At 35.9% G+C, this 25,917-nt stretch overlaps 1 protein-coding gene and 1 pseudogene across 2 annotated transcripts in view; both read right to left on the reverse strand.

Annotated features, from left to right (window-relative positions):
• HMCN1 (hemicentin 1) overlaps nucleotides 1-25,917 on the reverse strand; it is a 375,430-nt gene that overhangs the window by 141,231 nt on the left and 208,282 nt on the right. For both annotated transcript variants that reach the window (XM_025043935.1, XM_006907734.3), the window contains exons 26-36: nucleotides 23,921-24,115; nucleotides 22,755-22,885; nucleotides 22,443-22,590; nucleotides 20,346-20,472; nucleotides 17,708-17,862; nucleotides 13,324-13,602; nucleotides 12,529-12,810; nucleotides 11,716-11,824; nucleotides 10,614-10,783; nucleotides 9,258-9,412; nucleotides 5,853-5,976 (exon numbers count right to left, since the gene is read on the reverse strand). In XM_025043935.1, coding sequence (XP_024899703.1) covers nucleotides 5,853-5,976; nucleotides 9,258-9,412; nucleotides 10,614-10,783; nucleotides 11,716-11,824; nucleotides 12,529-12,810; nucleotides 13,324-13,602; nucleotides 17,708-17,862; nucleotides 20,346-20,472; nucleotides 22,443-22,590; nucleotides 22,755-22,885; nucleotides 23,921-24,115 — 1,875 coding nt within the window. The remainder of the gene's footprint in view (nucleotides 1-5,852; nucleotides 5,977-9,257; nucleotides 9,413-10,613; nucleotides 10,784-11,715; nucleotides 11,825-12,528; nucleotides 12,811-13,323; nucleotides 13,603-17,707; nucleotides 17,863-20,345; nucleotides 20,473-22,442; nucleotides 22,591-22,754; nucleotides 22,886-23,920; nucleotides 24,116-25,917) is intronic.
• On the reverse strand, nucleotides 5,670-5,788 carry LOC112476491 (annotated as a pseudogene).

Consider the following 25,917-nt stretch of genomic DNA (forward strand, 5'->3'; position numbering starts at 1 on the left):
AAGCAAAATTAACAAGTAGGACTACATTGAAGTAAAAAGCTTCTGCACAGCAAAGAAACCATCGGCCAAATGAAAAGGCGACCTATGACATGGGAGAAAATACTTGCAAACTATACATCTGATAAGGGGTTAATACTCAAAATATATAAGAAACTTATACAACTCAATGGCAAATAAATAACAATAATAATCTAATTAAATAATGGGCAAAGGATGTGAAATGAATAGACATTTTTCTAACGAAGACATACAAATGGCCAAGGGTAACATGAAAATGTGCTCAACACCACTTATTGTCAGGGAGACACAAATCAAAACCACAATGAGATAACACCTAACACCTGTTAGGATGGTAATTATAAAAAAATAAAAGTGATAACGAGTGTTGGAGAGATTGTGGAGAAAAAGGAACCCTTGTACACTGTTATGGAATGCAAGTTGGTGCAGACACTATGGAAAACAGTATGGAGTTTCCTCAAAAAATTAAAAACTGAACTACCATATGATCCAGCAATCCCAATTCTGGGGATATATCAGAAGGAAATGAAATCAATATCTCAAAGAGATCGCTGCACTCCCATGTTCACTGAAGCATTATTCACGATAGCCAAGATATGGAAATAAGCTGAGTGTCCATCGACAGATGAATGGATAAAATAGATGGGATACACACATACACACACATGCACATATGCACACACACAGAGGGATATAATTCAACCACGAGAAAGAAGGAAATCCTGCCACTTGAAACAATATGGATGAACCTATAAGACATTATGCTAAGTGAAATAAGCCAGATAGAGAAAGACAAACACCATATGATCTCACTTATACGTGGAAAAGTTAAACTCATAGAAATAGAGAGTAGAATGGTGGTTACCAGGGCCTGCTGAGTAGGGACATGGGGAGATGCTGGTCAAACGGTACAAGATTTCATTTTTAAGATGAATAAACTCTGGGGACCTAATGTACAGCATGGTGACTATCAAATCATCACACTTTATGTATAATTTTATTTGTGAATTATATCTCAATAAAGCTGGGGAAAAAAGGAATAAAAAAGAGTGTGGTACAGGCATAGGATAGACAATGGAATAGAACTGAGATTATAGAAATAAACCCCTACCTTTAAAGTCAAATAATTTTCAACAAGTGTGCCAAGTCCATTCAGTGGGAAAAAAAAATAGCCTTTGCAACAAATGGAGCTGGGACATCGTTAGGTAAAAAGTAAATACAAATATAAATTCAATTATTCCCTTCTAGCATTTAAAGGGATAGTCTTGCAATTTTGAATTTAGGCAAAGAAGTTTCTAGACAGAAGCATTAGTAAGGTAACAACGTGTTATGTTAACAATGAGAAGATGTCTGCATACTCCAAGCAGGAGGTTGAATTCCATTCAGCTTGTTGGTCTTTTCTCTCTATTTTCCTTCTTCCAAAAGCTACATGAGCAAATCATGCCAAAACCACAATACCGTCTTCTGGACACATCATAGGCTAGATTCTGCCTATTTCTTTAATCATTCAAAGGCCTGAATTGACTTTTGCAAATGTTGGTTACATGTGAATTAATACATAACTAAAAGTGATATGGGTGAGTTAATCCTCCCTAACTACCCAAATTATGATATAGTGAATAATAAATTCATCTGTACTGAGAAAACAGTATCGTAGAGTCCTGAACTGAAGCTATCCATTAAGAAAGAAAGTTCCCCACGACATTCCCAAGTCTCCTCTAGGCCACAAGTAAGCTATTAAGCGAAACACAGAAACGATAGAGAAATCTTTTTTTTAAGTGAGTGTCAGCAGATGTTAGCCAAGCAAATACTTTGAAATAATAAAATTAAATTAAGGGGTACTCTACTAATGTTTTCACCAGACAACTAATACAGACCCCAGATGGGTCTTGGCCAAAAGTAAAGGCAACAGGACTTTAGCCCTACTTGTTAAAATGCTGGTGCAGTGAGAAGGACCAGAAGCTAAAAACGTCTTTGGCCAAAAGAGTCATGAGCTTCCATTTACCGATGATGACTAGGAACCAGGCACCAGACCAAGCTTTTCATGTGTAGTCTTTCATTTAATCCTCTCAACAACCTCCCAATTATGGCATTATCATTATCCTTCCCATTCTACAGAACCTGAACTTTCAAATAGTTAACATCTAAACTCACTGTTCTACAGATATCACCTGGTAGCACAGGAGCCCAAATTCAAAGCCCATGCTTTTACCTACAACTTTGAACTTCTGGGCGCTTCACCGTGGTTGAATTTTCCCAGGAAATGATTAAGTGCAGACGAAATGAATGCTTGAGCCATTAGACCCCAAATAATCATTTGTTTGTGGAAACATCTGTCTCAGTTGGCAAATATCTGAGGTTTAGATATAATTTCATAGTTTGGTCTAGAGAATTAGAACTTCCAGAATTACAAAACTTTGATGATCAAAAAGGACCACCTACTGAGAGCCTCTGTCTTCTCCAAAAGATAGAACTCCCCCAGAAAACCCAGGGGATCATGAGAATGTTCCTTTTCTCATCATCATGACTCGGTCTTCTAGTCCTGGAGACCATGCACCCTTACTTCACCTTTTGGAAAGCATTGATGATCTCTTTCATAAGAAAGGAAAACATTAAACAAATTGAAAGCTGAGTTTCTTAGGACTGAACACTTTTGGGTGACGAGTATCATAAATGCTCATTTGCTTGAATCCCCTCGATAAAGGCTGGGATAAAAACAAATTCTAACTTAAAAGGCAACTATAGAATTCATTAAATAAAGTAATAAATGAACTCATTTAAATGACAGCTGCTTCCCTATAGATTTTTCAATGTTCTTTTTAATATATAGCACCAGAATTAGCTATAATACTTTGGAGGCAGTCAGAAATAGTTCAACAGTGCTAATTCTGGTCTCGTTCTTCGTATGTAAGCTTCTATCACTGACTTCTAAGATTGATTATCTTTATTATACACCTGAATTATCATATGTACAGCCATTAAGAATCAAGTATTTCAATGCGTGGTATCTTTAAACTACTCTTTTCCACCATATTCTTATGTAGTTTTTCACATCAGATTAACTTGTCATTTTACACTCTGAGATTTCTAATTCCTTAGAAACTTCTATTTTTTTTAAACATCTCCAATTCTCACCAAAATTATTAATACAAGTATTGAAGAGGATAGAATCAAATTTGGAGCTATTTATATCCAACACAACATTGCTATCATGAGTGACAAGAGGATGTGCCAGCTTTCTGTCCAAATTCCTGTCACATGCACTTAGCCAACTGCCTCCTCCAGATAGATCATAATAAGTATTAAATTAAAAGTTCACTTTATCATTTATTCTACATTCAGGTTGATGAACTATTATCCAGACAAGTCAAGATGGTATTAGATGAAACATTTTCAGCTAGTACTGTATCTTACTTCTATTCTATTTGTGATTCATATCAAGAAGATTGTTTTATATTTCTCATCTGATTTGGTAGTTTTTAATAAATCCTTACAATGACTAACCTTCCATTTCTCTTACTTTTCACATTAACCCACATGTTTTCCAGCTTGCTCCCTATCTCTCTGATTATGTTCCATATAGGTGTACCCCAAATGCCTCTCCAGCTAACATGCTTTTTTGTTACCATAATCAGATACTACGTTTATAGACTTGTTTTTCCTAAGTATTGACTGTGCTTCTTCTCTTCTGTTGTTGCTCTGTATTTGATGGGATTCTTGATTTCTTCCATGGACTCTGCTTTTCAGTCATTCTTGATTACCACAGGCGAGTCTCTAGGCCAGTCTTTAGAGTCTGGGCCAATATTTCTCCAAGCAATGGCACACGGACCACTTGCATCAGAGATGCTGTTTTAGAAGATCTGGGACTGGGCCCAGGAAGCTGTATTTTTAACATGCAACATGTACAATTTTATAAACACAGAAGTTTGGGTACCCCAAGCAATAAGGCCTAATTCTTCCTAGTTCTGGAGACTTACACTCTGCTCCTCATTATAGAGTCTCTATTTAAGTATTTTAAGCCAGTCTAGAGAACAAAGTGTCCTTTTTGATAACACTTGAGAGACTAGAAGTGGGAGTTTTATACCTAACACCTCTAAACCTCAAAAGCCTTCTGCAAGTCAGATGCTCAAAGAAATTAAATGGTTTGCTCAAGGTTACCAAGGTTAGCACAGAATTAAAACCAAAGATGGCCTGACTCCAGTGTGTGAGGTGGCTGCAACAGAACCAGCTTTCCCACGTAACTGTTTTCTCTTAGCCAATAATGGAGACCAGATAAGGACTGGAATTGTTGGAAGGAAAAGATAAACAGCTTGTGAGGAGAAAAGGAGACTCAGGGTAGTAAAGTGGGGAAAGAAGAACAAACCCACCCACAGCACACTCTGAGACAGAAGTAAAAGTCTGAGTCTGTGCTGGAGAGAGCTGCCAGAGACCACTAGGGAGAGATGTTAGGCCTTGGGAGGAACAAGGTAAATTCAAGGCAATGTAAGGGAGAGCAGGGGCAGCCTGTCCCCAAACTCTCAAGCATGAGCCAATTCCAAGATGGCTACAATCAGATACTGGTCTTTAAGTTAGTAAAAAAATAAAGGTCATCCTTAAGGAACATGGTTTGTGTGTACGACATCCATAAGTTAGGTGTTCATATTCAGGGAACTGGGGAAAAAATAAATTGGTTTATTGAAAACATTTAGGGAACTACTGATCTGAACCTTTTAACTGGTTGATTAAATAAAAAAATGTAAAGAAGCGGATAAAGAAGAATTCAATATTCAATTTAAATTTTTTCATTTACTGACTATTTACTCTTGTATTTGTTAACTATTTACTGACTGCCTTCTATATACCTAGAATTAAGTGAGGTGCTGGGCATTCTCCAATGTTAAAATGCTCAGGAAATGTGGAGTGAATATACAAATGAATGAGTGAATGAATGAATGGTTGAACAAGCAATCATGTGAATTAGAGAAAATGAATGATATATATGTGGAATTCTTGAAAAGCTCTCTGCCAATATCCTTGACTATATTAGGAAAGTCCGACCCTACATTTCTTAGCCCTTCCTGATGACTCTCCAGAGATCTGAAGTCTTATAATCAAGGTCAAGTAATCTTTCAAGTTCATGGTGACGCTGTTAATATTCATGAAGTGTTCCACAGCCACCAGACTTATTATTAAAGCACACAAGAGAAGATCCTAAGTCAAGGATAGTTTCTACTCACAAAACCCCTCTTAGAAGCAGGCAATAAAATCACAGATGCTAAGGAACAACCCTGCAACTTTTGTCTTTCAACAAAAGTTATCTGCACAAAGTTATCAGTTAACAGAATTTAAATAATTTAAAACACAAGGTAGTGTATTATTTTTGAGCTCTAGCACATCTTATTTGACAACCTGAAAACTAAAGGTCTTAATATGATCGATTATAATTACAGTAATACAAAAAAAATGATCTAAGTTTTTTTCATATAGACTAAAACGTTCGTTTCTTTCACACTATAATTCAATAAAAAATGAGCCCACCATGTTATTTATTTATTTATTTATTTTTTAGGTGAGGCAACCCTTGGTTGACCTCACAGATTACAAGGACCTTGTCAGCTTATAATCCTTTATTTCTTTTTCTTTTTTTTCTTTTTTTTTTTTTGTATTTTTTATGCCTACAGCACCTGGTCTTCCTAGGTAGTCTCCCATCCAAGTACTAACCAGGCTCGACCCTGCTTAGCTTCCGAGATCAGACGGAATCGGGCTTGGTTAGCGCGGCATGCCTGTAGACGAGCCCACCGTGTTAAATGAAAAGGCTGCAGAGCCAGTCTTTTCAGATGTGGGAATGGCATTACCGTGCACGTGCAGTCGAATGTGCTGCTGTGCTTCCCCAGCTGCATTGGTAGCCACGCACGTGTATCTGCCAGCGTCTTCCATCAGGGCTTTGACGATTTGCAGAATTCGACCAGAAGACTGGATCTAATTGGGAGCAGAAAGCATGACAGCATTTGGTACTTTACACTTGGGTTCGAAAACAAATGCTGAGATAGACAAACTCATTTAAATTTATGATATCTATTTATATTTTATGATGATATCTTAATTATCTCTTGATAGATGAGAGCCAGATCACTTCATCGTGCACAAGAAAATAGACTACTTTGATTGAAATGCTTATCTTACTCATTGGAAAACACAAAATAACCTCAGGCTAGCCTGCTGGTAAAGTCATAAAACGCCACCAAATAAAAGACCTTAGCACTGAACTATTAGGTATGTGATGAAAATTTAAGCTATTTGAAAAAACATGGTCACATTTATATAACACTTCATAAATAGTTTTAAAACAACAATCTTTTTTGATTAAATGGTCATGGGGCCAGAAAAACAATAAAATTATAAAATATGAGTAATGGAAATACAGATAAATTTCTTCCTGTTTTTTCTTCTCTCTTAAACCCACTGCAACTGGCCTCCATCATTTTAGGGCTGGCAATTCGGCAATTATTTTTTGAAATCAATTATTCAGAGGCTATCAGTAACTTCCAATCACAATATCCAGCAGCCTAAGTAGTAATCTCACACTCTATCTCATCTACAACATTTGGCATTGTTGACTACATACTCTCTGAATCACTTTATTCTCTAGGTGTTGATGACACAGCATTATCCCTCAGTTCTCATCTTCTGACTTTCTTAGATTACACAGTCTGCTTTCTCCTCTTGTCTCATAAAAAGGAAACTTAACTTTCTTAAAGTTTTCAGCCAAACCCTTGGCTTCAGCGAAGAATCTTGTGCAGACTCCTAAATTTATAGTGTTGGCCTCGGCTTCTCTCCTGAGTTCAGTACTTGTGGTTCCAGCTATCTGATGGACAGGTTAGCACATGAAATTTAACATATCCCAAACAAGGCTTGCGACTGTTTCCTTGTATCTCTAAACCTACTTCTCATTGCACGTTTCCAATCTTGTTTAATGGTAGCCACTATTTTCCCATTCGTCTGGGTTTCAGAGGCCACTGTGACTCGCCTATTAATTATACTATCCCGTTTCTCAGAGCTCCTATTTTCCATTCTCACAGCCACTATGGGATTATAATGGCTTAATTCATATTCCAGTGTCTCCAGCCTCCCAAACTGTTAATCTATCTTGCATACCGTTGCCAGAATAGTTTGTCTATAATGCAAATTTGATCCTTTTACCAGTCCTCCATCAAAGCTCCTCATGGCTCTCCACTTTGCCCAGAATGAAATCCTAACTCAGCATAGCTCTCCAGGCTTACCACATTCTGAACCCAAATGATCTTCTCTCCATATACTCCTGTGTAAACTCCCATTATTCTCCAGCCGTACTGTATTAAACATGTCAAGCAAAACGTTCACACATTTATATTTACTTCTTGACTTCTGCACATGGCCTTTCAATGCTGTAATTTCTTAAGACTCTGAACTCGGTCAGTTCCCTGTCCTATTTCTTCTTACTCTTTAATCTTCCCCTGAATTAACTCAACTGTGACCATGGTTTCAAATGTCATCTACATGTCAATATCTCCAGGCAGACCTCTCCTTTGAGTTCCAAAACCATATATTCAAAAGTCTACCTGACATCTTCATTAGTTTATTTCAAAATTAACTCAACCTCCAAAAGTCTAAAACACAAATCACAGATTTTCCCCCCTTAAACTTGTCCTCCTCCAGTGTCCTATCTCACTGGGTGACATGGCAATCTACGCATTTATGAGGTCTGATTCCTGTGAGTTTCCCCTCAGCTTTTCCCTGATACTTCCTTCTCTCTCACCTTTCACAAGCAAGCGATCACTGATCCCTAATGATTTAACCAATAAATAACTCTCAAATATAGCCATGTATCCTCATCACCAAGGCCAAATTTCTACCTTTTTCACCTAGACAAATAAGCCCTAATTAATTTCCAAATGTCGACTCTTGATCCTTCAATCCATTCTTCAAAAGAGTCCTGGGTACCACATAAAGCGCAAACCTGATCAGCTCTCTCCTCTCTTAAAACCTTTTAAAGATCTCCCATTGCTTTGTGGTAAAAATAAAATCATTAATATTACTTAAATGTCTCTTACCCGCTCTCTGGTCTCCCCTAACACCCTCGTCCTTGCTCTCTGTTCCTTACTCCATTGGCCTGCTTTTAGGTCTTCGAGAGCTGTCATTTCCTTTACTTTACTTTGTTTGCGCATGCACATCTTCTCTGAAATACTCTACTCAGTTCTCTTCCATTAATTCATCCATTTACCCCTACATATTCTTCAGGCTCTCTCCATAAATTACTCTCACGCTTAAAGGCTTTCCTCATTATCTGTTTTCATATCTCTTCATATTTTCTGTTAAAATTACTCATTATGGTTTGCAATTATACTTTTGTACGATTATGTGATAATGCCTATTATCCAGGTAAATAATTGTTTGCTTGCACTACATTTGAAGGCTACATGCTTAAACTTTCATACTTAGCCAAAGATTAGATCCATTGGATTTGGAATAAAAACAATAAAGGAGCAGATAGCCACCATTTGTACTAGGAAAAGAACTCAGCACAGCCCTCATTACTGAAAACTTACCACAAGCAAAGTTCAAGCCCACGTCAGTCAATCAACTTGATTCTAGCAGCTGTATCTATTAATCTGGACTTTTAAATGCAGCATTTAGATTATCTAGGTTTGAAATCTGTCTCTCTGTCTGTCTGTCTACCTATCAATTCAACAAATATGTATGGAGATATAGGTATATGCCAGGAACTATAGTCAGTGTGAAGGATACAGAGCGAATTTATTCACAGGAATTGAGTGTCAGCCATCTTGAAGCTTATAAACTAGTTAAAATGTTTTTCAAAACTTATTTCAGTTAGGTTAATGTTGATGTGACTTTACCCTAATCTCAATCTATTGTGAAGAAATTGAGGATACTCTGAGGACTTAGTATTTATGAACACTGTTCATCCATGAAACATCATTTTTCAATAGTTAAAACAGGTACAAAGCAAAATAATAAAAATACCAACCAATATATTAAAATTGATATAATTGTTAAGGTTACTAGTCTTTAATTAATTCCATTCTTCAAATCAAAATATTAAGTTAAATTCTAAAAAAAACTCTAAAGAAAACACATCTTGTTTTAAAAAATTTTCTGCAAAATCTGTCCAGAAAAATCTATAATTAAGAAAGAAGAAAGTGCTAACTCCAGGAGGATCTGTGGAGCTTTCTCATTTGGGGCTCAGCAATATTTATACTTACTTCGAGGTTTCCTTGGGCAGCGTTCACTGGCTGGCCGTCTTTTAACCAAGTAATGGATGGATTTGGAGTGCCATTGGCTACGCACTGTAAGGTGACAGGCTTGTATTTCACTACAGCTCTCTCAGAAAGGCCTGAGGACTTGATTGTTGGAGGAACTAGATTTAAGAGAGCAAGGAAAGAAGGATGGAAGGAAGCGAGGGAGGGAGGACAGGAGGGAACAGAAACCATTCATTAGTGGGGTCAAACTTAAAAATCTGTATACAAATACCTGAAACAAGTTTTTTTAAAAGGGAAAATCCCTATTTTGAAAAAAAAAAAAAAGAAAGAAAGAAAGAATTTCATCCCATGCATTTCATTTACATTTTCAGTGATTATTTATTTCTTAACTATGGATCTTTAATTCTCCAAAGAATAGGTAAAATGTATTTATAGCAATCCACAGGTATGTTCGGCTTACACCTTTTATGTTTTCCTGATTTATTTTGACCCTCCCTTCCTCATTAGATCAGAGTGAGTTTCCAGCACCCATTTTTACAGTGCATGACTCTACCCCCAGCGAGGCTGATGGAACCCAGGATGGTAATTTAATTTCCCCACTGGATTCTCTCTCTCAGGAATTAGAATGGAGACTGAGGCACAGGAAAGCTATATTCCATCACAGAACTGAAAAAGCAGGGGGGGAATAAAAACAAAACAAAACAAAACCCCAAAACAACAACAACAACAACAACAACAAAACAGCCTGTACAGACAGAAGGGAAAACGAAGTTGATGAAGTTCTTAGGCTGTGACTCCCCAGCGGCTCTCCAGTTTCTCGTTCCAGTCCCTCCTTCCCCAAGGTCCGCCGGCAAGTGAGACACATAATAACCTGGTGGAAATTTGCTTCTGTCACTAGATTAGTGGTGCTAACACCACTGTGTCGGTTTTACGAACACACGTGCATGCCCTGGGTCTCACGTAACATCCTCGGCCTCCATTCCTGGAAACGCCTTTAGTCGCACTCCCTCGGGTTTTGGCTAAATCCTTCGATGTTGACCTAACCAACCCTTCTGCTTGGAGTTGGCTGCCTGCCTCCTTTACCCTATTTGGTCTCACTCCTCAGACCCCAACAACTTTCTGCGCAGAACACGCTCGCTAACCTTTAAGTTCTGTCTGTATTCGCTCCTGTGATATCTCTAGGGAAAGTCTCTGTGTTAGTACAGTGACTTAAAATCTACCATTATTCAACTCACATTCACATTCTTTACATTACTTTCCACAACTCAAGATTTAGCCAGAGCTGCAACCTGAATTTCGTAACGAAACAATGCGTAAATTGATTTCAAATGTAATGCTGTTACCCCTTCCTCAGCATACCATGAACAGTCACTTCGAATCCTTTCTTGTGGTCTCCAGCCGTGTTCGTTGCCACACACTGATAAAGGCCTGTATCTGACACTTGAGCCTGAGCAATAATCAGTTTGCGTCCATTTAGTAAAATCTTGAATCCATCCCTTTCGTCGATTAGCTGGCCATCCTTCAGCCACCTGCAGAAGAAAGGCAAAAAGAAGTCTCAATATGTATTTTAAATACGTAACTAAATTCATATGTATGTGTATGTGTGTATATATATATATATCTTGGAGAAACTAGATTTATGTTAGATTTTTATATACATATGTAAAGATATACATTCTCAATTGTTATTTGTTTAATTTCCTATTTGCTTACTTCATTAAATAAACTATAAATGGGGAAAAGAAAAAAAGAAAACTTGGCCTAACGCAGAAGTTGGCATGTTGCTGGAACCCAGTAACTATGTGTTGAGTTCTTCATTCTTCTATTGATTTAGGGCAAACGCTCCTAAATATTATTTATTTCAAATGTTTAAATATTAACTAGCAAAATGAATGCAATCCTAAAATATCTATAAAATAAAATCCTGAAATTACATATTATATTTTTTTCATTTCTTATGAGTTGTCACGTTCCATACAGTTATAATCACATGTGAACACAGTTTATTCCCTTTGCATATCCCATAGCACTTTGGAAATGAAAGATAAGTATTCAAGAGATGCTTTGTGAATGAAAGAATGAGAAAAAAGAATTGGTAAAAATATGTGTGTTAACTCTATTTTCCCAATGTGTCTGCTACATTTCTTCCTTTTTAGTCATTCACTTAATATTTCAGTGCCTCAGGAAGATCTAACAGATAAACTGCCTAGTAGTCTGTCTCTATGAACTTAAAATGTAATTTCTAAGAGCATAAATAGAATCCCTCTAATTGAGCAGATTTAAGGACCCTGTGAGTATAAAGTAAAAGTTGCCTTGTATACAGAATGTGTCTTTTAAAAGAGGAATATAAAGAATGTAATTTTATACGACTCTTTAGTGACATGGAATCTCTTTCAGGATAGCTCTAAAACACTCAAATAAAGAAGTGGTAGGTATTTAGAAGACATACCAAAACCCTTACATGATAGTTGGTGGGGGAGAGCCTGTCACTTGACAATCTAGCTCTAGTAGGTTATTAACCATCACTATGAAATAAGATGTTTCATCTCCTCCTTCTATAGCTGGCGGCACTAGAAAACAACAGAGATATAACATGCAATGAAATATATACAGGGAAAAAAGCACCATCCCTTTAAGCAATACTAAGTTGCAGTTTAGAACATTGGTTAAGTATTGTAGCAATTTGGTACATGAAGGGGATTTGAAATGTAAAATACATTTACAATACACAACTGCCAGGATAGATGAATATACTTTTGACATACTGTGGATTTTTCTCAGTTAATCTAGCGTTATGGTGCTGCTGATGCCATCTGAATATAAAGTTGATTTATGTTATATGTTGCGTATTTTCATATGAATAAGAGAACTTCAAAAATCAGACCTCTAGTCAAAAATCATTTATTTATAAGGAAGCAGAGACTCACGGTTGCAAGGTGACCTCCCAAGGCCCAGACACTAAGCTTCCTATCGTCCAGACAGTGTTTGTGACAGAAGAGCACGTTCTCACGCACTGCAACCAGCTGTAAAATGCACCTGTGCACTTACAGATACAAAGTATACCTGTCCAAATCGGTGGAAGATGTACCTGTGTTTTTAGATCTTGGGCCTCTGGTGAGAAATCTACCATTCGGTAATGTGCAGTCTGGAGCTGAACAGATAACTAAACTTTCTCTAAGATTGTGTTATTATTGCATGACCAAAAAAAAGCATTTAATAAACTAGTCAGGTTTGGCAATGAATCTGAGAATCCAGTTGGGGTTTCCTTATTTACCTAAGACATCAACTTCGTATCTGATTTCTTTTTCTCCCGCCACACTGGTAGCCACACATACATACTGTCCCCGATCGACTTCCAGGGCACTCATAATTTCCAGTTTCTTCCCACCAGCTTCTATGCGGGTATTATCACTGGCTTTCACAGGTACACCGTCTTTTAACCAGGTGAGAACTGGAGGCGGGTTGCCAGCAGCTTTACACTCCAGCATCAGTGAATGAGTGACAACCACTTGTTTATTCAGAGGTACAGCCAAGTCACCTTCAATCATTGGAGGAACTAGGTAGAAAAAAGTAATATTTCAGGCAATTCTTTGAAACCTAATGAAATAAAGGTTTTTTGTTGTCGTTGTTTTTCTTCACATAGTTTGACCATAGGAACTATCTTCATGTGTCCATCTTCCTCTAGGCTGTTGAAGAAAGAATTCCTTGACTCAGCTGATCTGCAACTATTTTAAATATCGTGGTGTCCTCAATTATATCGTGTCTGGCTTCCAAAGGGCAAATAGCGGAGAATGATCTTATCCTGACAACTACTTTACTTTCTTCATAAAAACCAAATGGCGTGGCTGCTCCAAGTGCCATGGGCAAATGGTTGGCCAAATGAATGGACCACTTCTCGCTAACCGCAGCTTTATAAAATATTTTTTTCAAATCATGGGACAAATTCTTCCCATTCCTACCCATGCACTGAAAAGAAGCAAACCCACCAGGACTTCATTCGTGAATGAACTGGCCTATCAGAAAGCAGAGACAGAAAGGTACATAGTTAAAGCATGTATGTTTTCCTTACCGTAGACATCTACATGGAACGATTTTTCAGCGCTTCCAACAACGTTGGTTACATGGCATGTATATGTTGCCGAATCAGAGACCTGTGCTCGAGGGATCTGAAGAAATTGTCCTTTATCAATATAAAGTGCTTGTGAGCTGGATATGATTGGCTGGCTGTCCTTATACCAAGTAATAGCAGGCACTGGAAGTCCCCGTGTTTCACACTCCAGTTTAATGATGCTGTTGATCAGTGCTGATATTTCTGTGGTGACATTCCCTCCTTTAATACTCGGTGGAACTACAAAGGATTTCAGAGCAGAAACAAGTCTGAGCTTCAGCATCTGCATCAAAATCTTAGATGCTATAGACGTTAACATAATGCGATTAAAGTAAATATAAAGTTAATTAGGAAGTCTGTGATTTATCTACTGATAATTAATTTCCTGTTTTGTCCATCTTTATCACCCCCCTTTTGGGTTCCAGATGTCAGTAAAAGCAGTCACAGCTTTAGTTTCAGAGGTTCATCTAAGTCCAATAGATCATAATATAGTACTAAGAATGCTGTGTTTAACAAACAAACAAAACAAAATAAAACCCCACTTAAAGTAGATATAACATGTTTGAAATCAGGCCGAGGGAGCAAAAATGTCAGATGTGATACAACTTCATGCCTTCTGCCCAAGAAATACTAGCGGTCCAACTGCTTTCAGAACTAGCTACTGGTAGTAGCTGTGGAATCTTTAACTTTTGCTTCTTACATTTTTTTTTTTTTTTTTTTAAGAACTGCCAAGACCTCATTCACTCAGCTTTACTCATCTAATTGGCTACATGTGTATCTTCCATAATTCAGCAATCACATGCTGACCTCTCACAGCACACGAGGACTCTGCTGATGGAAAATCAACTCAAGTGGCTCGAAACGGCTACGTACTCTGAATGTGGTCATTCCAGGATCGTGTGATAATTGCCACAATTTAAAAGAAATCAAATGGCATGTGCCTGAATTTAATGCCTTCATATTACTTTATCACCACTTTATTTTAGAATAGGATGTTCTGTGGAATGTTTTTCTTATGACTGGACTGGGGTTCTGGGTTTTGGGAGGAAGATCACAGAGGTAAAGTGTTATTCTCATCACATTGTCTCAGGGGTACATACTATCAATATTACTTATCACTGAGGATGTTGACCTTGACAATCAGGTCGAGGTAGTTTTTGCCAGGCTTTTCCACTATAGAGTTGCTCTCTTTCTCCTCTTTCTTTTGAAAAGAACCACTCTTCCTAGCCCGTGTATATGTTCTACCTTCCTTGAGAGGGAAATACCTATGTAATTTATTTGGAACTATTTTATTTGAAAGGCTCGTCTCTCCTCTCCAATTTATTTATTCAATAATTTTTTATATCCATATGGACTGATGGAAACTTATTTTATACTTTGGGTTATCATCTAATACTACATTATTTATTTTGTTTGTTCAAATTGTTCTAGTTTTGGCCAACAGAAGTTATTTCAGTTGGCTCCTATGTCCTTTTGACATACCCATCTCATTTTGTTATGTTCGTACTTTCTAACTTTCTGGTCCTACTCCATGTTCCAGGCTCATCTTGCATATTCCTGGCTCCAGCCCTAGATTCACCATTTCTCCAAGGAGCCCTCGTGCCTTTTAATGGAGTAGGATATTAGAAAACAGGATCTGGGTGCTGTGTAGAGTATGTTAATTTTCTGATAATCATTCTTAGAACTAGTTCATAGTGACATACATTCACATACACAATTTTTTCTCATTCATAAGTTAAGGTAAGGTCTACTACACTTGGCTCTTGAGAAAACGACAGATGTTACTATTCGTGCTTAGCTGTTTTTTGTTTATTTGAGGAGTCAACGCCACGTTTGAAAAAACTGAAGAATTAGCCTCTCAAAATAGTGTTCATGAAACAACTGCAAACAAAAATATTTTCGAAGAAGTTGAAAAAAACACTAATCCATTACAACCCGAAGTGTAATCTGCTAAGATGTGTTACAACTGATGATGGTAAAAAATATGTGTGGAATTAAAAATATATATATATGTGTGTGGGGCAGGAAAAGACTTAAACAAATTTATAAGCTTATTAAAACATAGGGTTTTAAAAGTCTACTTTTACTCCTTATATTGTTCATTAGAAGCACTTAGTGTTGAATATCCATGTTATTGAACCAGTTGTGTCCATGGCGATTTTATTTGCTCTTATGGACCTATACGTCATCAGTTCCAATAATTTTTGTCACAAGTGGAAGCTGAATATAACGACTCATCCCACCATACAGTAATTCAATTCCTTAATGGTGGTAAAGTTGTATTTTAGTTTTTTGAGCTCAGAACATACTGAAATTTTTCTAAATGAAAACTGTTCTCAAAAAACACTATTACTGAATACTGAATAATTCTGGAAATTGGTTTTGCTGTAAACTTGATATTCTTTCTGGCGAATTCAGCCTAAAATTCCAGACAAAAACAGCACTTAAATGCAAAACTTATACTGTGGTAGTCATTCTTCTTATTTGCACATTTCCCACACTGTCAAACGAACTGAGATCTCAATTCCCATACAAATTTGCAGTGGATATATTTTCTTTGCTCATATTTCAGTTCTAGCAATGTTTGTCAAAACTTGATGAAAAGGCAAAAGAAATTTACATATTCGAAGTCCGTAACTCTCTGAAAGTGAGGACCTACCACCTAACCTTGAGTTGAAATTGATTAATTAGCAGTAAAATGGCATATTTAAAGTCAAATATCAAGAGAACATAACAGAATTCTATAAATGCCTTCTAAGCAATGAATATGGTCAATTAAAATCATATTATTTGTAAACTGATATCAGCATTTGACAGTACTTATCTGTGTGAAAAGACATTTTCAAAGATGAACTATATAAAATCTCACTGCAGATCAGTATTACAGATAAACATTTGCAATTGATTTTGGTGATAGGGATCATTAACACTGAACTCCAATTAAGTAAAGTGTAGTCTCCCCAAAAAGAATTCCATTCTTTCATCAGTAAACTTGCTTTACAAAAAAAATTACCAAAAACCAGAATTTCATCAATAAATGACTGGTAGGAATTTATTTCTGTTTTATTATGTAAGTACCTACATAATATCCTTGACTTTGTCTTATGATCTGCAAAGCCTAAAATATTTATTATTTTGCCCATTATTTTTAAAAAAAAGGTTTGCCAAGTCTTGCTATAGATAATTAATTAATAAAAATTAATTTTAAAATCAGAAGAAAGAAAATTTTATTCAGACTTTAAAGTTTAACTTTGAAACCATTTATGTTATATGTTAATCTATAACAGTATAACAAACTTTTGGCTCAAATCGACTAAATCAGTTGGCTAGCCTAAATATTTAAACAATACATTCATGAAGGCAAGAATGTAGGTTCAAACAACTCCTTATCCTCCATGAATGTTTTACAAAGGAATAGCATTTATACTGAAAAAGATCTACTCTGAAAGTTTGTATTTGTGAAACTGAGAAAAATTACTCAAAGAACATCTGCAATTGATGGCAGAACAACCTACCAACTACCAACTGCTTAAATCTGCCAAATGAATAAACGTCACTTCCTGTTTCAATTCAGGCACAATGTACATCTCTGCCTTTCAGGTGCAATGTGATAGTGACTAGGTGACTGCTTTGTATTTGGAAGATCTTGTAAAGAGGTGAAGTATCTTAACTTTTTCCTGAGTATCATACTCCACAGAAACACAGAAGACAGTGCAGTAGAACCACAACGAATATGACTGACCTACTGAATTCTATACCTTTCTATTGTGTCAACAACATAATGTTCATGTGCCTTCTTTGTGGTTCTGTGCCTGAGATGTAAAATAACTCTGACAGTTACCTTCCGCAGGGGGTATTGATAATTTTAGTGAAATGAAGGCTGTGTGTCTCTCGTTGGGACATAGCTGGGAGAAAATAGAGCACAAATATAAGGCTTTTAAAATATTACTAAATGCTACAATGAATGAAATAGAACAACTGAGTTGTTTGCACATCATCAGCTTTATTCTATGTCATGCATCTCTACTCTTTTTAGTTGTTTTTTTTTTTTTTTACTCCTTTAAGGATATAGACATTTATGTATATACTAACCACTTAGGAAATACCTGACTTCTTAAGTGAGATCATACGAAAACCATGTGACCACTTGAAGAAATCCATGCTTAATGATAAATTTGGATGTGACATTCTAGCCTAAAACACATGAAGATAGGCTTTCCTCTAAAATAAGTAGCATTTGCAATTATTCACTATGATTAAAAGAGCAGTTAACATTAGAATAAACTCTGTTTTTTCAATTTATACTAAGAATCGATGATAATAAAAAGCTTAAAGTCACACTTACTATAAACAGTCAGTTTTATATCCTTGGCTTGTTTTCCAGCTGCATTGGCCACAGTACACTGGTAGCGTCCCTTGTCACTTCTCCGTGCATTTTTTAAATGCAAAACTTGTCCTCTGTCCAGAAGTTCAATATTAGGATCTCCCAAAAATAAAGGCCTAGAAAATACAAAATTTTATTCCATTTTTACTTTTCTATGTTTTCTTTCCTATTAATCACAATAAAAATCATGAAGTCATAAGAGGTTAAAAATATGAATCCAAGTTGAATTTTTCAGTATAAATCTAAAAATATTACAATGATGTGATTAATACTTCTATTCAGAAGAATGATATTATTAAACCACTTTACTAGTGAAAGTTAGATATTATCACCTTGAGATGAAAAGTTTCATTTCAAGCTTTACTTGTTGAACATTAATAGAGACCCGGCAGAGTCATTATTTACTTCATTCATTCATCCTTTCTTCCTTTTCTTCTGTTTTTATTTTGTTTGTTTTTTTGTTTGTTTGTCTGTTTTTGGTTTGCATAGCCAAAATTTTTACCATTATTTAGAATAGAAAAACCAAGAGTATAGGAGCTTCAGGCCAACCAGTATTATTTTTAAACCAATATCATTGTAATACCTGGAAAAGTATTCACAATAGAATGAATGGTTATTATTAACTAAAGGCAATGATCATGCCAACTTTTCCAAAAAGTACATATTGTAATAAGAATAAATGCTTTTATAATCATAAATACTGAAAGATATTTATGCCAAAAGCAAATTATATAGATGTAAAGGAAGTCTTTTTCTACTATACAGAGTTATTTACAGACTACTACAAAATACTCACTTCATATAATTGGCAGTAGCTTTACTTAATACTTGAAACATCATGGTTATTAAAGTCTATTATATCCCAAGAGTCATAAAATCCATTGACCTTCTTTTAGGAAGACCATGCCTAGTTTTTAAAAAGTTGTAGTGACTCAGTCACGTGATAAATAATTAGATGCGCTGCTATAGTAATAAGCCACTAGTCAGACTACAAGCTTAAATGAAAACACATTTGATTTTCTAGCATCTTTTACTATTACTTGGTATGACATTTTGTATAAAGTTCTCGAAAGCTTAGAAAATAAAGTATCTTAGCTTAATGCATTTTAACTGTTTAAACGAAGTGTACTTGAAGTATACTTGATAATGCTATTTAAACTTAAGTAACTTCGAAACTTTTATCAATTATTAATAATGCAAGTAACATAAAAATTTTAACAAAAAAGGTAAGCATCATAATAAGAAAATATCTCCTTGGTTTCTTACCCCTAATGTGAGTCTTCTCTCTAGACTTCTCGCCATTATCAATTTGGCTGGTATTCTTCTGCATGTTTTTTCTAAACATTTTCACCCATAAATGATTCCAAAGGAATCTAAAGTTTTTATACATAACTGATATTATGTTATTGTTCTACTTTTCTTTTTACTCAAGTTATGGAGATACTTTTGGCACATATAGTTTGATCTTCCTCTTTTTAATTGCTGCACAGTGTTTCACAGTATAACGTTGCCTAAGTTAACTACCCACTCTCCTAGTGGCAGGCTTCAGGCAGTTTTCGCTCTCCTTCATCACAGTGTCGCAGGGACTATTATTGCACGAGCCTGCCCACGACTGCGTCCCACTCCTAAATACTGAAGCGTAATTGCTACGTGACAGCACATGAGCATTCAAATTTTAATAAGTATCAACAACCTGCCTTTCAGAGCACTAATGTACTGTCCCTGGCAGAGTACTGTATCCTCATTTCCCACACTCCAGCCAATACTTGATATTTCCAAACCTTTTTATTTCTGCCAATCTGACCTATGAGAAACAACACTGTATTATTTTTATTTATATTCTGCAAATTATTGAGGGGGAGCACCATTCAATACATTTTATTGCTGAACTGTATATTTTTTACTTGCCTGTTCCTACCCTGCACGCATTTTTCTATGTTGTTGTTGTTTGTCTTTCCTACTGATTTGTTAAAAGTTTACATACAATCTTGTATTTCACATACTGCAAATCTTTACTTTTTGCTCCTTAGGTCTTTATATAGCTGCTCTTAGAAACCATAATAATACACGATCTGTGGCCATGCTGTGAGAAATAAGCTTTCACAAGAAATATCAGTGTGGGCAAAGCTCAGCAGTCCTTGGCCTTGAAGTATGGAAAATATCTAATTGCTGTTCTGTATTTGTTCCTTTTTGCCCACATATAGAACTAGCTTAAGTATTCACCTTGCTGTCATAAACACATTTTACTTTTAATAATTAAAACAACTGTATGTTAAGCCAAAATTATCTGTGTCCTGGCATCCTGCATTTTTTATTCTTAGCCTGTGGACAGATTATTTAGGTTTATAATGAATTTGAATTCTTCTATGTTTCTAAAACAAATTACGAGCAATTATAAAGAGCCTTGTAATTCATAATAATGAAGAAGTATTATAAGACTTTGAGACCATTTTTTGAACAATATTGTTCTTCCTTCATGTTCATTTAATAATACTCTGGGTAGTAAAATAATTAAGAGGGAGAAAATCCACATGTATTAATTTATACATCTATTTCCTATCAATTGGACCCTTGTAACAAACACAGAAAAGATACTCACTTGCCATCTTTGAACCAGCCAATAACTGGGAAGGGAGTGCCTTTGACCTGGCATTCAAGGGTTGTGTCATGGTTGAGGACAACTGAGACTTCATTTGGGGAGTTAGCACCTATTATGGTGGGTGGGACTTGAACAAAGACATTTTATCATGAAAATCCATGACTTAGCAAAAAGAGTAGGGGGAAGGAGAGTAGATCATCAATAATTTCTATTGTATTTCAACAAGATCTTATTGTTCAAAGTATCACACAGTAATCCCTTTATTACCGAAAACCAAATATGGAACACATTCATGAAAGACTTGATAGTAGGACAATTATGTGGAAGAATTAGGGTATTATAAAACTGATTTTGTTCATACTGAGGAGTACTAAACCCATGTACAAAATAAGTTTAGAATATAAGTGAGCGGTGAAGCTTATATAATACAATTTACTACTGCTATATATTTTAGATAATGACGTAATTAATGTCAACCTTATAATGTTCAAATTCCACATATTACACCATAGTGCTATTTGAAATCTATTATTCTTGTCTCTTTTAAAGGGTTCTTATGCTAAAATTGGATATGAGATACAATTTTGACTATGCTAGTTTTTATTCTCAGAATTATCAAGCATATATCGAGCTCCTATACACTTTCCTGACTTTCTAATCCTCTCTTCATATCATGTTAAGGTGTTTGGTCTTCATTTTCAGAGCAATGACCAGTCACTAGAAGGTTTCAGTAGGGGAAGGGTGTGATCAGATGTGTTTTAAGACCACAGATGGCTGCTGAATGAAGAGTAAATTCCAGTGGCAAAGAGTGGATGAAGCGGAGCAGTTAGGAAGCTATTACATTTATCTATTACATTGATAAATGATACTTTCATAGTGGAAATGGAATAGAGTAAAAAATTTAAAATAGAATAGGAAGTAGACCTAAGAGGATGTAGATTTAAGGATTTGGAGAGAGGGCGGTAGGAAGAATAAATATCAGGTCCGGCAGAAGCAAGTGCATGGATGGAGGTGCTGGTCACTGTGAGAGGGTTCACTAAAGGTGACCAGAACGGGTACTCCTTGAGACCTTTCTGTTTGCTATGCCACTAAGACATTCAAGTCAAGAGTGTGTGGAGAAGACTAGATCTATATCACTAGAGTTCAGAGAAGAAGTCTGAGCTGGAGATAAAAATTTAGGAGTCATCAGCACACAGAGAGCGGTCCAAGGAAATCAGTGTCAAGAGAAATAACGCCAATGAGACTAATGATAGAAAAGATTAGGTAGTTTCTTTTTATAGCCTATACTTAAATATAATGATGGTAATTTTGGTAGAGGAAATGCAAAGTACTTCGGGCTTTGGGAAGACTAGGGAGAGGGATTGCTCTGTTATAGCAGTTTATGTGTGCTAATTTTAATGCGGCACCAGTTCCTAGACTGCCACCCCAGATTAACAAATCATATGCCTATTTTGATGAGCAAAATACTGAAAAGAGAGGCAGTCATTTTATCATATTGTAAACTTAAATTGGCAAATGTAATTTGACACTCTAAAATTATAAAAATTTAAATTTATGATTACATGAAAAATTTTTAAATGATTTATACCCTAATTTATCACGGCAACTACCTGCTTTCAGAATTCTCCCCTCTTAATTAGAATCAGGCCTGAGATGATTTAGTTCCGAGAACTAATTAGAATGCAGGGGAAGGTGGATTTTCTCTTCCCCAGCTCAATACAATCTAGCAGCTTCAGGAGACATCAAGAGCAGGGATGAGTCTTACTCTTCATCATCCTGTATAGTTACTTCCCAGAGAATTTCCTGCCCGCCTAATTGGAGAAACTGGCAAGGGTAGTAATTTGCTATTTTATGTACAAGACAGTGTCAAATACCCATAGACTTCCCAGTATGATAAATAATAAATACCTTTAAACTTTCTATATATCATTAATATTCTGTTTAACCACTACTGAAGACAAAAATAATGATAGATGATATGAATGATATTTCTTCTTTCAGTTTACTTTTTATCTCTTTACTCTTTCAAACAGTTAGCTCTATCCTATATAAGAAATGCATCCGAATCGGAGGTTTTCAAAAGAATGTTTTCCTTACCTAGCACATCGATGTTAAAATCCTTCTGTGAGGTGCCTGCAACATTAACCGCTTTGCAGGAGTATCTTCCCGCATCTTTCGGAGTGGCTCTAAAGAGCTTTAATATCTTCCCATTGTTCACGATCTGAATGGTGCTGCTCTCGGTCACCTTTAAGGGCCAAAACGGTCAGCGTTATTTCCGATCCTAATATACATGCATAAGTAAACATCGAAGTAAAATTTTTATAGTATTATTAATAAAAAAAGTCACATCTGCACAGTTTATTCGAGGCAGAGGCAAGGAGTTATGCATGTTTGGATTTCTGCATTTACCTGGACATCATCCCTGTACCACATAATGATGGGAGATGGAGCACCTTCAACTTCACAAAAGAGACTGGTCAGCTGGTTGACCAACACAGACACATTTGTTACTTGTTCTTTATCTTTAATTACTGGAGGAACTGCAAAAAGAGAAGAGTCGTGGCTAGATAATTTTGTAATAAATCTGATTTATAAAGTTTCTTTCCACAGGCCTTTTAAAATAGATTCTTAAGGATGTGATAGCTAGAAAGGCTGGTTATATTGAAGACATGCTGTAATATAAAATGAAACATCCTAACCAATATATTTAAAAGTAACTCTTACTGAATTTTTACTTTAATTAGTATTTCAGGGTTTTGAATTGAGAATAAATTTGAGGGTAAATTTAAAGGAGAAGCTGTTTGTTCCACATATACCTCGAAATACAAACTGCTAGGGTCCTAACATGTCACATGGGGCTCATTACTTTCCTGACAGGAATGAATTTTGCCCAGTGTCTATGGAAGACAATATCCATCAAATTTCAAAAGCTACATTTCCTTTGACAAAACGACAGACATCATTTTCACTGAAGTGTTACTTATAATAGTAAAGAACTGGCAATGATCTAAATATTTATCATTTAATGAGGAAAGGTTAGGTATATCATGGTATAACCACATAATGGGATGCTATGTAGGTATAAATAAGAGTTAGGAATATTGAATAATCCCCAAGATAGATTATTTAGTGATGCAGACAAGGTGCAGAGTACTGGATATAATGTTCTCCTATATGTGTACCTTTTTATAAAGAGGATAAAATATACATTCATTCCTTGCATATGCATAAGTATCTCTGGGAAGACACACACACATGTACATAAAAAATTAATAACTTTCTTTGCCTCTACGGAGAATGAGTAGATGCCTCAGCTCAGGATCATGAGACTTTTGACTATGTATCTTTTTCTACCATTTGAATTTTGAATGATATAAAGTCACAATAAAAAATTACATGAAATTTTAAATCAAGTCAAGCAATTGATAATGCAATCAGATCACCACTGTTCTGTTTAATAACACTTCTATTCGCATCAATATTAAATACTACTACATTGAGAAAATAACATATATAATAATTTGAAAATGTCACATATTCAATCATACGATTTTAGCACTTTTATGTTATTTTACCATGGACTTTGAGGTTATATTTTTTTTCTGTGGTCCCAGCTTCGTTGACTGCCACGCAGATGTATTCCCCACTGTCATATGTTGTAACAGAAGCAATAACCAACAATGTGCCATCTTCCAAGATAGAAATACTGGGCTCTCTGCCTGTCAGCTCTCTCCCATTCCGTAACCATTTGATGGTTGGTTTGGGGGTACCTAAATGAGAAATTAAATCCTTGTGATATTTTGTACAAAATTAAAAATCACTATAAATATGTAAGTATATTGAGGGGAAATAAAGTTTTTCTTATGACTGCAATTTGTACCCTCATGTACAATGTTACTTTCAAGATACTTCTCCTGGCATAGAATTTTGAAGAGACTGTAGTATTTAGTACCTCTAATTCCTGATTAGTCTTAGGAGGCCTGTGGTCTCTAGTGTAGAGTTTGATCAGAGTTATTTTATCAAGACATTCAGAGGACAGTATGGAAAGCAAAGCATTTTCTTGAATGAGTTCATGGTAATTGGTGGGAGAAAAAGACTATATTGATCAAATGGACTAGATATGGGGAGAGTTTGGGGATAGAAATAAAGGAAGGGCAAAACTAAGACACTATCGCAGGACTACAACACGATGATTGCCCAACCAAACAGAATGCATAAATGATGGAAAGAAATAGTGCTTTATAATTCCCATTTTAAATAGGCCTGATATAGTAAAGATGAGGAATTTCTGTTATCCACACCTTCTGGAGCTCTCATGCTGTTAAACACAGGGCAACAGAATAATTCCTGACTTTTTATACTGAAAAGAGAATTGAGAAAGCAGTGAGCAGAATTAATTTCCTGGATTTATTTATGACTAACAGCGTGAATAGAAGTGATGTGCTTATGAATACAAAGGATAAAACCATCGCGAGGTGCACAATAAGCTAAAGGACATATTGGAAATAGACAAACATTAACTTTGTACTAAGAATGTATTTATTTCCCAATGTGTCAGGCACTATTATAAGCACTTTAAAATTTACTTAATCCCTATAAAGATAGAAAGAAAGCACATTAAATAAAATGAACGGTTGCAGAAGACATCGTTACTAATCTTATGTTAAAGGATAATAAAAATATTAAAGAATGGTCATATAATTAAAGACGAGTACAAAAGAATGGCAGGAAAATAAAAAAACGTGTCATTACGGCTAAATGTAAATTGAGTTAAGGACTTATAAAAGTGATTATGAAATCTGTATTCATGAAAAAAAAACAAAGCAAAAATTTGGCCTGTTTCACTGTGTTGTCCGTAAAACTGACTGATGAGGAAGAGGAGGTAGAGCTGAGGAACCACAGTGGTTTACGCTATTACAGGAAAAGGAGGTCTGATCATTTCCTCATTTTTTTACACCTGCTCATTCCTTTATGGATTTCATTCAGACTTCTCAATTAATATTTGTTGAGTTAATAAATGAAAAAGCAAATGAATGATCAAAGAAATAAGTTACATTATCTTGAATTTGTAAATAGTAGAACCACCATAGACAAGATGAAATTCATTGCAAAAGATAATGAAAAGGCACCTAGCTACTTTAAATAAACTCGAGAATTATATGCCAGGCAAGAAAGGAGGACAAGGAAGAGGTGGTTTTCCGAAGTGGAAAAGGGAAATCAAAACAGCTTGGAAAAGGGACGTCCACGCCAGCACAGGGGCCAGGAGTCCAAGTGGAGAGCAAGGGGCAACAGCGCCATTGGCAGGGGTCCAGCGGCAGGTGTGCCCACAGCACTCACCTAAACTTAAACCCTTCTAAAGCTTTCCTCTCCGTGCTTTGCTTCCCTCCCTCATTGGCTCTGGGAATAGCTATTGAGACTTCTTTTGATGTCTGAAAAGCTTGTTAAAGTTATCTTTTAATGCTGGTAGAAAACAATCATTGCTGTGAGCTACTGTTGAGAGATGCAAAGTTTTGCTACAGAAATAGAGGGAGCTCTGAGGACCTTCGACGGCTGCTGCCTTCAGGGCTGAGAG

This window comes from Pteropus alecto, unplaced genomic scaffold (genome assembly GCF_000325575.1).
Source record: "Pteropus alecto unplaced genomic scaffold, ASM32557v1 scaffold101, whole genome shotgun sequence".
NCBI lineage: Eukaryota > Metazoa > Chordata > Mammalia > Chiroptera > Pteropodidae > Pteropus > Pteropus alecto.